Source organism: Mirounga angustirostris, unplaced genomic scaffold, assembly GCF_029215605.1.
Source record: "Mirounga angustirostris isolate CCGP_5_RB_7025 unplaced genomic scaffold, mMirAng1.0.hap1 SCAF_13, whole genome shotgun sequence".
Taxonomy (NCBI): domain Eukaryota; kingdom Metazoa; phylum Chordata; class Mammalia; order Carnivora; family Phocidae; genus Mirounga; species Mirounga angustirostris.
The window spans coordinates 36470592-36486131 of record NW_026991721.1 but is presented as its reverse complement, the minus strand read 5'-3'; the positions used below and the strand labels follow the sequence as shown (position 1 = coordinate 36486131).

The window sequence follows — 15540 nt, the reverse complement described above, 5'->3', positions numbered from 1 at the left end:
GATCTGTGCCCATCTGAAAGGAGGATGAGGGACAGGTTGTGTGAGGACACTACGAAGGTCGGCAAACTGGCAAAGTCATCCAGGTTTATGGGAAGAAATGTGTCCTCTACACTGAACGAGTGCAGCCAGAGAAGGCAGAGGGCACAACTGTCCCCGTGGGCATTCCCCTAGCAAGGTGCTTATCACTAGACTAAAACTGGACAAGGACAGTAGAAAGGTCCTTGAACAAAAGCCAAATCTTCCCTCGTAGGAAAGGAAAAGGGCAAATACAAGGTAGAACGAATTGAGGAGGTGCAGGAATAAAGGAATCTTAAATAAAAACTGAAAACGAGCGAGGATTCCGAAGTGTTGATAGTGAAGTGGTTAAAAAAAAGAAACAGACCAGACTAAAGGAAGCTGTAGAATGCTCTGGCATTATCACACTTCAAGGCCCCCAAATTTACCACATAATATTACCATTTTTTATTTAAGATTTTTTAATATTACCATTTAAAAGAGGCATACACCTAATATATAACCTGAAAGTCTACATTGCAGCATTACAGAATACTCTGGAAGGGATGGTCTTTTCACTACAGGGTCCTAGGTCAACTGAATATCCCTATGAGGAAAGAGCTAATCTTGACCTCTATTGCACACGACATGCAAAATCAATTCCAGGGGATTATAGACCTAAATCTGAAAGGTAAACTAGTAAAGCCTAAAAAGATAGCATAGGAAAATATCTTTATGACCTTGATGTAAGAAAAATAATTCTTAAATGAGACATAAAAGCAGTAACTAAAAAGAAAAAGGTTGATATATTGGAATATGTTACAATTTGCAACTTTTTCTCTTTTTCAAAATACATAAGAGTAAAAGGGCATGCTCTAGAATGGAAGCTATTGAAAATACATCCTATGAAGGCAGAAAAGGCAAATTCAAAGAATAAAACAGCCAACTTAAGATGTTAGCAAATGGAAATCAGAATAAACCTAAGAAAGTAAAAGGCATGAGAACATTAGCATATAAGAACAGAAATGAGAATAATGAGTAGGATACGATAGACAAGATCAAGAAAAACACAATTTGGTTATTTGAAAAGACAAATTGAAGTTTGAGCAAGAAACATGAGAAAAAAATAATAAACCAAATACTATGAATGCTAAAATGGTAATCACTAATTTTTTTTTTGAATTGGAAAATTAGAGAAAAATGGGCAATTTCCTAAAAACATATGGATTATCAAAATGGACTTTAGAAATGAAAAATAAGGTATTCTAAAGGATTCATGACACGAAATCTCCATCAGTTAGCTTTCAATGCATAACAGAGGGACTCAAAGCTTAATGGCTTGAAACAGCTTACAATTTTGTGCTTTGGCACTTTGGCCTGGGCTGAGCTGAATGATTCGTCTCTTCTGAGTGGCTTCACTCATGTATTTTTGGTCAGCTGCTGGTTTTCTGGGGGCTGGCTGGACTGGAATGGACTTTGCAGGGATGGCTCATCTCTGCGTCATGTGATCTCTTATTTTCTAGCAGTCTAGCCCAAGCTTGTTTACATGGTGGCTGATCAGGATTTCGGGAGCTGGAGCAGAAATGTGCACAGTCTTTTGAAGCAGAGGCTTGCAACTTACACATTGTTATATTGCTGCATTATATTGACCAATGCAAGTTAAAAGGCCAGATTCAAGGGTATGGGAAATATTTTCCATCTTTTTGAGGGGAAATAGTACAAATTCCCATTGCACAGGGCAGCAGTCCAGCAAAGAGCAAAGGATTGTGACCATTTTTTCACAATTTACCATGTCTCTCCACCAAATAACTACTGGGTTCAGACAGTTTTACAGGGGAGTTCTGTCACATCCAAGGAAATGATTCTAATCTTACGTAAATTCTTATGGAGAAGAGAATGAATGAGAACACTATCTAACACCTTGATTTCCAAAGTGGACATGGATTTTATAAGAAAAGAATTGTATAAGCCAATGTACTATTGAACACAGATTAGATTAAAAATTTTAAGGAAAAAAAAAAAGGGTAGGAGGCAAGCCAAATCTAGCTGTGTGTATCTGCATATGTGAGAGAGACCAAGCTGGTTATTTCAACAATGCAAATCTATTTTTATCAATAGACTAATAAAATTCACATTAAACAAAAATCTATGGTTAACTAAAGAGGCACAAAAAACACTAGATAAATTCAGTACTGACTCATGATAAATTCTTAGCAAAATAGGAATAGAAGGAAATTTCATTAAACTTGAACGTGTGCATAAACACACAAATCATTTATGGTTTAAATATTAAGAAAATTCCTGTTAAAATCTGGAATCCAACAAGAAACTGTATTACCATAATTTATTTTCAAAATGGTACTATAGGTCCTTCTGGGAAAAAACAAAAAAACAAAAACCCCAAACCAGCCCCCCACAAAAAAACCCCAAAAAAACAAAACCTTAAGGACTATAAAAAAATATAGTTCTTTATAAATTATGTAATTATCTACAAAGAAAATAGGATTCACAAATTATTAGAATTACTAAAGTTCAGAAAGAGTGCTGGATGTAAAAATTAAAGGCAATCAGTTGCATTGCTGAAAAAAGGAGCAACAAAAGTGCTGTTAAATAGAATATTTCATTTATAATATAAAAAAATTAGCACTTACGAACAAATCAAGATAGATGCATAACCATTATGGAACAAATTAAAAACTTTATTAAAAATCATTAGAGAAGACCTAAATGAGGGCAGGTGGGAGAGGAAGGCTTAAAAAATCTCACTTCTTCCCAAATTGATTTCTTGATTGAATGACCTTGTAATAAATTCCCAAGAGGATTTTATTTTCTGATGAAACTGGCAAGCTGATTTTAAAATTCATATGGAAGAGCAAAGACCAAGAATAATATTTCTGAAGATGTAAAAGGAATGACTTTTTCTTTCAGATATGAAGGCTTATTATATGATAGCACTCAACAGGTTGATCTCTATGCGAGGGTTGGCACATGAACCAAAATAATAGCATGCAGAGGCCAGGAAGAGACTCTACACGTAAAAACTTGGAAACTTGATACATAACTGAAGTGGCATTCCCGATCTATGAGGAAAAGATGTATTCCTCAATAAATGGTTAGAAAAATTATTGACTTGAATATTTCATGTATATACTAATTGATGTAACTGATTTTTGTGTATAGTGTCAGGAAAAGCTTTAATATATTTGGAAACAATACACAAAAATCAGTTAGGATTACAATTAAATGCCTAAATGTGAACTTTGCGAGTTTCAGAAGACAACATGGGAAGCATATGTTTATGATCTCAAGGTAGAAAAGAATTTAAGCAATAGTAACTATAAAGCCGTTGAAGAGAATACTGAGAAATTTAATATACAAAACAAGTTTAATAGGTTTATCAAAGATCTTGGCAACCAGATCAATGAGCAAAGAATGATATCCATTAAAGAATTGCTAAAATCAGTAAGAAGCTCATAACTGAATAAGAAATCAGGCAAAATATATAAAAAGGCAGTTTTCCAAAGTGGAATAGCCAATGAATTTATTAAAAGGAATTCAATTTCAATTGTTATTTTGGAAATGCAAGTTAAAAGCATTACAAAATACCATTTCTTACCCATTAGCCTGGCAGAAGGGAAAAAGAAAATCTGATGATGTTATGTGTGAGCGAGGTTAATTGAGCCACTGTGGTGGAAACGTGGTAGAGCCACTAAGAGGGGAAATGAGTTTTTGTATAAAATTTAAGGTGTGTATATCTCATGACACAGGACTACAACCTCGATACACATTGAAGAAACTTTCAGTCATGTACCCAAGAAGATAGAATGTACAGTCATCATCACAAGAACTTTTAATTTCAAAAACTGTGGAGAAAAAGTTGTCTACCGATAGGATAATGTTTAAACTGTAGTAGAGTCATAAACACTAAAACTGAAATTGAATAAAGTTGCAGGAGAAAACTAAGGTATGAAATAAGTGAAAAATGCAGAACATTTCAGGAGGTGCCTCGGTGACTCAGTCAAGTGTCTGATTCTTGGTTTCTGCTCAGGTCATGACCTTGGGGTCCGAGATCAAGCCCTGGGTCAGGCTCTCCACTCAGTGGGGAGTCTGCTTTCTCCTTTCTCCCTCTGCCCCTCCCCCCACTTGTGCTCTCTCTCTTTCTAAAATAAATCTTAAAAAAAATACAAAACATTTCGATATATTATTTATACATCCATATATGTAAAAAAATGCATGAGAATAAGCACTAAATTCACAAGTGTTTACTTCTGAGGAAGGAATGGAAATTAGGGATGGGCACTCAGAAGGCGTCAACTATAGTGATGTTTTAGTTCTTAAGCTGGGTGGTATATTTATAGGTGTTTGCTTTATTTGGCTTTCAATCCTTTTGTCATAAATACTCAAGCATGTCATTTTCAGGGTGGTAATTCTTGTATATATGTATGTATGTGTATGTACACATCCATACCCGTACATACCCATATATACACACATGGTTTTTCCATGTTCCCTTATTTTCCATATTTCTAAGATTCAACAAATTTGTCCAAGATGTTTTAGTTCCAAATTGGCTCACATTTGATGCTCTTTCTTGTTTTGTAGCTAGTTACTTCTTGGTGAAGCTACACTTTTCTTGGGGGCCTTGGGTCTGTAATGAAGGGTAGCCTGGGTTTCCAACCCCAGAAAGACCTCAAAATCACATTAGAAGATTTTAAAATTCAAATTCCTGTGCCTACTTTGACTACTCATTGAGTGTGAACTGTAGAGCCCAATAATTTGTGTATTTTTAAAGGACTTTCTTACTGATTTTGATCGAAGGCTCAATTATGAGTGCTCTGACCTAGTGACATGTGTTGATGGTCTAGATTAAGTTTTAACTTGGTCTCTAGAAAGATCCATGAAATGTAATATATGGTTGATAATTAGTTTCTGTGTTAGTGACTTCTTAGATTAGGGGCTCTCCAACTTAGTGCATCTGAGTCTCCAGAAGGGCTTGTTAAAAGATAAGTAGCTGTATGCCGGCAAAATGGCACACCCGACAGCTAGCTCCAAGCTTCTGTCCCTCCACAGAAACATCAAAAACAAGCAGGAATTGTCAGAACCAACTTTTGTCAAAATTTAGGAAAATAGTCAAAGGTTTATAGCAATGAAGTGAATTCTCAATCAAGAAAAAAGCAACATTAAAGTAGTGGGAAAGCTTTGTGGAATTTCTACCCACCCTTCCCTCATACTGGTCTTAGCTCAATGGCTGTCTCGATGTCAGTCCACGTTCCCAGTGTGGGACAGTGGTCCTTGTTTCTGGAGGGAGCAGAGCAAACCTTATCTGCAAATTATTTGGTATGTCTGTTCTGTCCAGGACTGCCTGAAGGACTGATAGAAGACACTTGTCTAACTCAACTCTCCTAGGTCAGGAAAGTGGCAGGTGTTGCCTGAAAATATTGCAAATATGACAAATACTTTGCAGTCACCTGGGACAAAAGAGTACAGTTGACTACATAGACCCCTAAGCAAGGATGAAATCTGAGGGGAGAGATTCTTTGGGCAATTATGGCATTTAATAGCACCCGTGCTTAGAAAACCCACATGCATGCCCAAAGCAAGATGCATGTTCAGAAAAGACCAGAGAAAAACCCTAAGCTTTGTCTTTGGGATGATCCCCAGGATCAGTGCAAGCATGGCTAAGTACTGAAGGAGGGAGGCTTCCAGTATTTCTCTCCCTCTGGCCTTCCCTCTTTCTGTCTGTCCCTCTCTTCTCTTTCCCGCCCTCTTTCCATCTCTTCTCTCCATCTTCCCCTCCCTCCTCCCCTCCCTCTTTTCACCTTTGCCCCCCCCCCCCCCCTTGCTCTGGCATTCAAGGAAATCTATCTAAAAACCATCTGAACACAAGCTCAGGGATAGATGACAGATTTCAGTGACCAGATATGACAAGGAATATAGTCTCTGTAAAAATAATTGGAAAAGTCATTCAACAAATGCACTACTACAGCATTCAACAATAAAGAAAAACTAAACAAAAACCCAGGAAACCCTGGGGAAGGGAGAGAATTCTATCTCTAGATTCAAGCCACTACAATATTCAAATAACCAGTGTTCAAATAAAATCACAAGGCAAATAAACAGTAAGGTATTGCTAGTCACAGGAATAAAATCAATGGACAAAAACTATACCTGAGGAACCCCAGACATTGGACTTACTAGGTAAGATTTCAAAACAACTATACTAAATGTGCTCAAAGAGCTAAAGGAAAAACATGGTTGCAGAACTAAGAAGTTAGGAAAATTAGGTATGCGTTAAATGAGCATATCCTTGAAGGGACAGGAATTACAAAAAGGAACCAGACAGATAGTCTGCAGCTGAGAAGTACAACTGAAATAAAAAATTCACTAGAAGAAAGCAGATTCGAACAGGACTTGAAGATAAGACCGTTGAAATTAACTGGTCTGAGCTGTGGAAAGAAAAATATGGATACAGGGAAGGAAATCCGTTTGAAATCATTCTACCACACGCTTTTCCACTATGACTCCTCCATTTCCTTCATCACTTGGTGTGGTCCCAGTACAAGCAGGGCTGGCTTTATGGGCACTGGACTTGGGCAGTGCCACAGGGCGCTGAATTTAGAAGGCTCCGTGATCAGCTTCGTTCTCTGCTGTTGCTATCTTCAACTTTTCAATAATATTTTGAACAAGGGACTCGGCAAATTATGTAGTTGGTCCTGAGTAGAACTTATATATGGGTGTTTATTATTGAGGACACTCTATAGATTGTAAGCTTTACCAGTTAGAACTGAGTCTATGTTGTTCAGCAAGTACTTAGAATAGTACCAGCTATGTGGTTCGCAGACCGTATACTCTTAAATGGAACATATCAGCGACAAATCTGTCATTTTATTGGTGGAATGGCAAAGTTCTCTCACAAAGGTAATGCAGATTATATAAGGTATATATTCTTATATATTAAAAGCACCTGACACCTAGCTGTTTGCAACATGCATCTTGTCCCTTTCTTGGACAGGATGTATTTAATGCTCCCCACATGCTTAACATTGCCTTGTAGAAGTTATTGGTGCTTTTCCTGCCTTTGAGGGACTTCTGTTTCAGTTGGGAGTTTGTGATGAAAAGGGGGAGAGCAGTTAGTCCTATTACTCCGTCTGGCTTGCTGAGCGTGTGATTCCTTGTAGATGTCAGGCACCTTGTCCTTAAGAGCCCAGGTACCTGATAGAGGCAGAAAACACAAGGGGTGTTCATAGACTTGGACAATCATTTTGCTGCAGAGGTGGGTTGTAGGTGGTAGAAGAACACTGACAATTACTGAGTGCTTCCTGTGTTCCAGATGTTGTGTGGCTCTACATAGATTATCTCCGTTAATGAGGTTTCACCCGCAGAGAGTGCTAATGAGGTAGCTATTATCCCTTTTGTATAGATGAGGCAATGGGACTTGGGGGTTGAACAGCTTGTCAGTCTCCCATAGTTTGTAAGTGATAGAAATGGGATTTAAACTTAGCTCTTCTTAAATTTCAGAGTCTGTGCTCATTCATTCAGACATTCAGCATATTTTTTAGGGGCTTACTTATTGTGTACTAGTCACTGTGTTAGATGGTGGACACATTTCACTTCACCATGTCCCACCGAGGAGACACACCTTGTCTTTCCCTGGAGCTCCCCCCAAAAGGAATAGGGGGTACCAGTGAGAAGCCCCAGAAGGGGGTTGGCAGTTCCACACTGCTCCTCTGGGGAACAATGTGATTCTCCTTGTTGTCCAAAAAGAGGAGCCTCAAGAAATGGCTTTTTTTAAGGAAGTTTTTGAAACTCCTTTCCCTCTTAGAATTTTGTATGTCAGCCAGTGCACTTCTGGCCATCCTTTGGTGAGATGACATGGGTAGGGGAAATAGGTCAGTGTCTCTTTATGGAAATTATCTGGATCCATCCAGTGCTGCAAAACTCTGCTTGCAAAAGAGGCAAGCACCTCTAAGTGAGACTTGGTATATCTTCAGGCTCTTAATATTTATCTTGGAGAAGCTGCCTCCTGGGTCCAAGAACCACACCGCCTTTCTCCCTCCAGAACTAAATATGCTTATGATGTGTATTCAGGTTAAAATAGCATCATTCTCTATTTTAAATATTAATATGTTATTTCATAGGCAAAGTAAAAGCAAAAGCCAGCTCACTTGTCAAACCTAATTTCTGGGCCCTGATGGACCTTTATGGATAGCACAATAAATGTGCTCCTGGTTAAAGAGGGAGGGAGGGAATTAAGCTTGGTGCCTGGCATGTGAGCCTTTAGCATTGGGTGATTCCCATCAGAGACCCAGAACAAAAGGTGGGGATCTCTTCACTTCAGAATAGCAGCTGTCTGAGAAAATAGCTGACCAGTGGTGACAGGCTTATCTGAATCTTTTGATTGTCAAAGATTTTCATCATTGAGGTGATTGACTACTGCTCAGTTTCCCTTTGATAGATTCCAAGACGATGATGCTGTGATTTTTCAGAGGGTAAAGAAAGAACAAGTTTAGGTGAATCACAGTGAGTTACAGGTTGCTTGAGTGGTTTGAGTGTTCTTATATAACTTCCATTCTAAAGCCATTCACTGAGGCCAAGATAGCCTCTTTGTGTCTGTCTCTCTCTGTCCAGTGAATTTGGGTCTGAAACCTTTCCCTTACCTGGACATCACTGTCTCCTTAACAGCTGAGCTGTCACTGGGAAGTGAAATTGGTTACAATTTTTTTTTTTATGGCACAGCTGTTTTTTTTTTTTAACCTCAGCTGGTTCCCATAATTCCACAGATGGTAAACATATGTTTATAGGCACATAGAAAAGGATTCCTTCCATCTCTAATTCTTATTTTTCCTTTCATGCAGAAAGTCAAAGTCACAGAGCTGGGGAATCTTATACATTTGTAGACTAATATTTCTGTGCATTAAGACTTTGGAAACAGCACGTCGGCTAATGATATGCTAATGAGCTGACAGTTTTTATTGATTGTAATGGAAGTCGACAAGTGTCTTTCTTTTATGCAAGCTGGAATATTTTATTAATTGTCTTCAGGGCAGAAATTTATAATTGGTTGCATTTTGAAAATCCTCCTTGTGAGTTTCTCAAGTCTTTTTGTTAGCCTGTTGCTAAAGCTTGGGTCCTTGCCAGTTTATAAACAGAACACATCTTCATCCATATATTTACATGCCCAGCAGGAACTTTCCCCACCCCCTTTCCCTTTGAAAGCAATTTGTTTCAGTGTTTTAGCATACAAAAAGAGAGAACCATTTTCTTAGTGTAAACAGAGATCTGCAGGGAAATAAGAGCTTTAAAAATGAATTAGCATTTGTTTGGTGGCAAAGCTGCTTTTATTTGTATCAGAAAGCTCTGAATGTTAGAAGGGCTTGCCTAATCCTAGTTATTCCCTACGTAAGAGGGTCCTAATGGTATGATTTTTCTAATCTTTATTGCATCTTTGTGTATTTCTTACTGTGGAATGAGAAAGGTTCTTGGAACAATGGAAATAATGGGCATTAGTTCCCCAAACAAATACTCCCAATGTACGACCTACCTGGTGCCCATCTATTTCGCAGTGCTTGGTGAGCTGAGTGCAGGAAGTAGAGGCTGGTAACAGGTGGATTCAACAAAGGAAAAAAAATACCCATTCTCCCCCCCGCTCCACCTGTACTAATAGTAAAAGTTTATTGATTTGGGCTTTGCACTTTAGGGATTTATTTAGATTCTCAGCTTGGCTGAGGGTGAGCATTGCAGGAACGATGAGAAAACGGATTGTTCAGCAGATTAATAGTGTAAATAAGATTGCGGGGGAGAATATTAAGCTACCTAAAAGGATCTCTTGTTTGCCAGCACTAAAACACTATTTCAGCAAATTGTTAGTATCTAATGCAGATAATTTATGTTGGGTTGATTAAGTATCTGTCAGAGCAATTAAGATAGAACCTCATTTTGACCATAGGACCTTGTTCTAGCAACATCTTGTTAGCTCATGTAACTATGAGACTTTCTCAAATGATCTATTTTCTCCTTAAACCATGTTGGAGTAGCTTCGTGCTGGTTTTGGAGTTAGTAGACCTGTAGTTAATGGCCTAAGATTAAGGTGTCCTTTTGGAAAGCTACTTAAGTTGCCAAAGCCTTAGTTTTTTTGTAGGTCAAATGACTGGTGATCTGGCCCTGGATCAGTAGCTCTCATTGGGTGTATCAAAATCACCTTGGAAGCTTTTTCAAAATATATCTGATGTTCTCCCCAACCTCCTCTAAAATTCTATGTACCCCTACTTTAAAAACTGATATCCTACACGATCTTTACAGACTCTACCAGCTCTGAAAATGATACTGCTCAATATTCTATAATTAATAGTTTTTAGGAATTTCATGCTTTTCAAGTATTTATTGTGCCTGCTATGTGAAATATACTACAATAGAAGCTGCAGGGGACACTGAGATGAAAATATGACTTTGCCTTCATGGTGTCTATAATCTAGTAATTCTGTTGGTTGCAACTCAGCTCCAAATCACTGAGATTTTATTCCTATATTAGGATTTGGATGATGCTGTTTTCACCACTATGAACTTTTAATGAGTAAAGCCTCCTGTTCCTCCCCCTCCCCCCAAAGAAAACCCACAAATGATTGACAAGAGAGCAGGGTTTTTTAAAGTGGTACTCTTTGACTTTTCATCAGAATCCTCTTGGATAGCTTTTAATTAAGTTTCCTGGGCCCACTCAACCTTCCTGAAACAGAATTTGAGGGATGACCCAGGAATCTGAATGTTAACACTCCAACTCGAGGTGTTTACTCAAGGTGATTCCTAAGAAACTCAAAGTTTGGGAAGCAGTGCCGTGATTAATGATGAGAAATACAGCATGAGTCTGAAAAAATGAGATCAGGCGAGGCCGGCTAATGTCCTGCAAGAATTGCATTTTTCAGGTAAGTGTAGATACATTTAAAGTTAAGTAAGAACAAATAGAAATTCTTGTTATTCTAATTTCATCTTTGGTCGAAGTTGCAGGGCTTGAAGGAACATTATCATCAGTAGAAATTGTCCTAGATGACTTCGCTGGGAGAAATAAGAGTGAGCTTCTACATAGGTTTATACTTTAGAAAACGCCTTTCATTTTCTAAAGAAAACTACATGCATAGCAAATGCTGCTTTGACAAAGGTCCAGGTACAGAAGAGTTCATATGGCAATTCAATGCAAAACCTTCTGGTTCCTGTTCTGGGGGAAGGTGCTAGGATATATACGCATGTGTATGTGTGAATATATGTGTATCACACACACATACTCAGACTTCTTTGGGTTACAGCTGGTATTGTACAGTGTATGGCCATCCTTCTTTTAGTCTAACATGGAATTACATCCGTTCAAATAAATTACATCGCCATCTTGATTTATTTGGCAAGACCAGTATGTGGGCTGGGGCGCCTGGGTGGCTCAGTCGGTTAAGCGACTGCCTTCGGCTCAGGTCATGATCCTGGAGTCCCGGGATCGAGTCCCACATCGGGCTCCCTGCTCGGCAGGGAGTCTGCCTCTCTCTCTGACCCTCCCCCTTCTCATGCTCTCTATCTCATTCTCTCTCTCAAATAAATAAAACCTTTAAAAAAAAAAAAAGGGCGCCTGGGTGGCTCAGTTGGTTAAGCGACTGCCTTCGGCTCAGGTCATGATCCTGGAGTCCCTGGATCGAGTCCCTCATCGGGCTCCCTGCTCGGCAGGGAGCCTGCTTCTGCCTCTGACCCTCCCCCCTCTCATGTGCTCTCTCTCTCATTCTCTCTGTCTCAAATAAATAAATAAATAAATAAAATCTTAAAAAAAAATTAAAAAAAAAAAAAAAGGACAGTACGTGGGCTGACCCCCATGACTTTTCCTCAGAAACAAATACCAAGTTTTGAGTTGAGTTTTGGTGTTAATGGGCATTGAGAAGCTGTCAGCTCTTATTTCTGTTTGTGTTCAAGTCGACATCATTGAACTTCACCTAATGATCTGTGTAACACCCCTGTGTGGCTCAGATTAAAAGTAGAAAGGCAGAAGTGATGATGGGGGCAGGTGGAAGGAAAGTGTGGGAGAGGCAATTTGTAATTTACAATGTAACTAAAAATCAGTAGTCACCTTTAAAAATAGGAAAAGGAAAACTGATATGTACTAAATTTTGTTGCCACTGAGTGAATAGAAGGGATATCCTTTTCAAACGGATTTTCCATTCATTTTTAGAAAGGTAATCAATACTGTGACTAGTATTCTCTGGGTTTGAGTGCCATTTCCCTGGCTGATTAAAAATAATAATGATTTAGGCTTTTCTGATGAACAGATAATAGATGGACCTGATTTTTCCTGGTATATATGCTTTCTCCACTTGCACATCTCCTAGGGTGATTAGCTGTCCCTGTGAGTCTGTATTAGCACTGGAAGTCCTAGGTTCTGGGAAACTCTAAATCCTGAGCAGACCTGGGATAGTTGGTTACTATGAATTCACCCATATTCAATCTATTCAGATCAGACAGGTGTTTTCTGATGTGTCTCCATTCTCTATAATGGTCTTTGATGGAAACCTACAGCTTTGTCTAATTTTTTGTTTAACTTGAAAGGTAGAGCAGAGAAATCTAACTTGTGACAGTCTTGGTTTGAATGCCTGTTTTGCTGACCCAGAACTTGAGTGCTGGAAGGATCTTTAGCTTTTGCATCCAGCCTTTTTTCCAGAGGAAGCAACTGAAGCTCAGAGAAGATGGTTGGCTGACTGTTTCAAGTTCACTCAGTTAGCTTGAGATGGATTCAGACCTTGAGCCCAGATCTCCTGACTTCTAATCCCCTGTTTTTCTCATATTTCTCAAATGTGCTTGAAAGGTGCCCTGGGCACTCAAAGGTATGAACTTGCTTTGAGAAACTGAGCAGCTTTGTGCCAGGAAGAAGCTGATCGACTTAGATGGTGCTCCATTAATTGCTCTCTGGAATTGCCCTATAAAAGACTATGAATTCATATTGAGGAGCAGTGGTAGGGGCTTCCTCCCCATGGAGAGGCTGTCTCCTCTTAAATTCACAAATACTGCATCATTCTCAAAGAGGAAGAAGTTAATGTATCCAAATTCTGAGAAAGAGGTCCTATGATCCCATTATTTCTATTAATGTTTCCAATTCATATTTCATTTTGAAATAAAACAGCATTTGTTGATTACCTTCTTTTTAGAAGATGAGCACATAAATGTTACCTCCTCTGGAAGACTTGCAGCATGATCTTAGGCCTATATTTTATTTACAGATTAAGCTCAATATTCTGAACTGGCTTCCGCATCTTCCATCTGTTTTGTAATATCTCTTCTGTCAAATCAAGAAGAAAAAAATCCCTAAAACCAAAAACTTGATATTCAAGGTAAAAAATGCAAAAGCCAAGTCAGTATTGTCATTGCAAGATGGCAGTCTCAATGACTTTCTTAGATCAGGGCTGTTCTTCCAGACTAAGTTATAGAATGAAAGAAGCCCCTTTTACTCACAGTGAGATGTTGAGAAGTTTTAAGACTCACCAATAAACACTCATGTTACTCAGTTAGCAGAGAGCAAAGATTGTATGCAATTCTCTCCATGTCTCATTTTATTTCCTGTACTCAATCAAACTTTAATATATTTGTATTGTCTCTTCTCTCTTGCTTAAAAAAATCACCTAAGTCTGCAAAATTTAATGTTCCAGGATGACTAAGGCATTGAGGAAATTTTTGTTTCATCAGTGCCTTTTTGGTTCAGTAGTTGAAGAACATTTACTGGTAGATCCTTCCCGTTACAATGTCATTAGCATCCACCAGTGGTATCTAACGATAGCTTTCTCAAGATGAATGTACTTTTCAAGATTTCCGCAGGAGGATGGTTTGGAGTAGTTCCCTGGGGACTCAGGCAAACTTATGTTTTGAGTGAGGATACCAGTGTTGTTTTTAAAAAAAAGAAAAAAAAAGTGCCTTGCACAGAGATGTGACTGCACAGGGGCCATTGGAACCGGTGACTATAATCTTCATCACCACCTCTCTCTTCTGTTATCAAGGGAATCATCCAAGATGGGAAAATCATCCTTATGCCAAATGGATACATAACTCAATGTCCGAATCTGAATCGCAGTAAGTAGCAATTTGAAGCATTTATAAATTTCTATTACTATGTAACTTATTGGTAATAAACATGTTGCCAGAAGCATAAAAACTGTTGACTTCTGAGGTAGTGGGGATAGGGAGATAATTAATTATCTATACTATATACTTCTGTGTCTTTGAATTTTTAAAAAGTTTGTGTTTATAGAATTACCACTGGAAGGTAAGAAAAAGACTACATTAAAAGTTTGGGTTCTGTAGATTGATGCAGGAAGATAGGTTTAATATGGTAGTATAAATCATAAACATTTATTTAAACTGCTTGGCTTAGATGTGTGTTGAGTTTCTCCTCTTCTGTATAACGATTCACATTTTTACAGTTACCTCTCAATAAAGACAAGGGTTTAATTTTAATTTAAAAAATGTCCTATTGCCTTTTCAGTTAATAGTCCTTTTTTCCTATTCCTTTCTTTCCTCCTGTTAATAAAAGGAAAAGACCAAGACTTGAAATCCTGGGTGATTTCACTCCAATTGTAAAGTAATACTTAGCCAGAAAAGCAAAAACCCTTCAACATAGCCAAGCAACTACTGTTGTAAGAATTTCTTTATTGTTTTAGCACTGTATCAACATTTCTTATATTTTCTCTATTGAGCTTGTCCAACTTGCAGTGATTTCTTAAGCCTGGTGCAAGGAATAATGGATTTGCAAGAGCTTTTGGCCAAGATGACTGCAAAAGTAGGTATCTGAATTTCACTTGTGATGTTTCATTGTCTTTCTCCATCTTATCTGGAATTTCAAGCGATATGCTATAATGGAAACATTTTTAGCCTTGGTATCTGCAATATGTTACTATAAAAAATGGTTTACTGTTACTTGAAATAGGACTACCTATAGTAAACATAACCATTTACCTCTTTGATGCTTTTAGGCTATATCAAAATGTTTGCTTGAAGAATGCTTGGAAGAAAGAGGCCATATAGATCACTGTAGATTCCCTGGGAGAGGAAAAGGAATTTGCCCACTGGCCATTCAACTAGTAACACTGTGAGATGGTACATGGTCAGAGACACTGCTGCTTCTAAGCTAATGCATTTTGAGTGTAAAAATTATTGCCGATAATCAGAAGGGGCAAAATAGCCATTGTTAGGAACAGATTGCTGTCACAAGAAGGCATTACGTCACTTTTCTAAGATGTGATTCATTTCAGGACTGGTCTTGAGTTAAATAGTAGAGGAGGCAAAGTTTCTCTTTTAACACATTCAGTTTTATAGTTGTACATTCTTTCCTTCTCTCCATCATCCAATTAACAAGCACCTTCCGAGGATCTGCTGTTGGCCAGGAGCTGTGTCAGGCACAAAGGAGTCAGTCGTGAACGAGACATGATTCCTGCTCCCGAAGATAGCTGAAAATGTGGACAATTAGAGGCTTTAATATGTGAAGTTTAGATTCATAATGAAAAGCCCTGAGCCCTGTGTTGAAAGGCACTGAATAAA

The 15540-nt window shown here is 38.3% G+C and overlaps 1 protein-coding gene across 2 annotated transcripts in view; it reads left to right on the top strand.

Moving 5' to 3' along the window:
• NELL1 (neural EGFL like 1) overlaps positions 1–15540 on the top strand; it is an 808674-nt gene that overhangs the window by 161121 nt on the left and 632013 nt on the right. For both annotated transcript variants that reach the window (XM_045894008.2, XM_054512010.2), the window contains exons 6-7: positions 14004–14076; positions 14700–14782. In XM_045894008.2, the coding sequence (XP_045749964.1) occupies positions 14004–14076; positions 14700–14782 (156 nt within the window). The remainder of the gene's footprint in view (positions 1–14003; positions 14077–14699; positions 14783–15540) is intronic.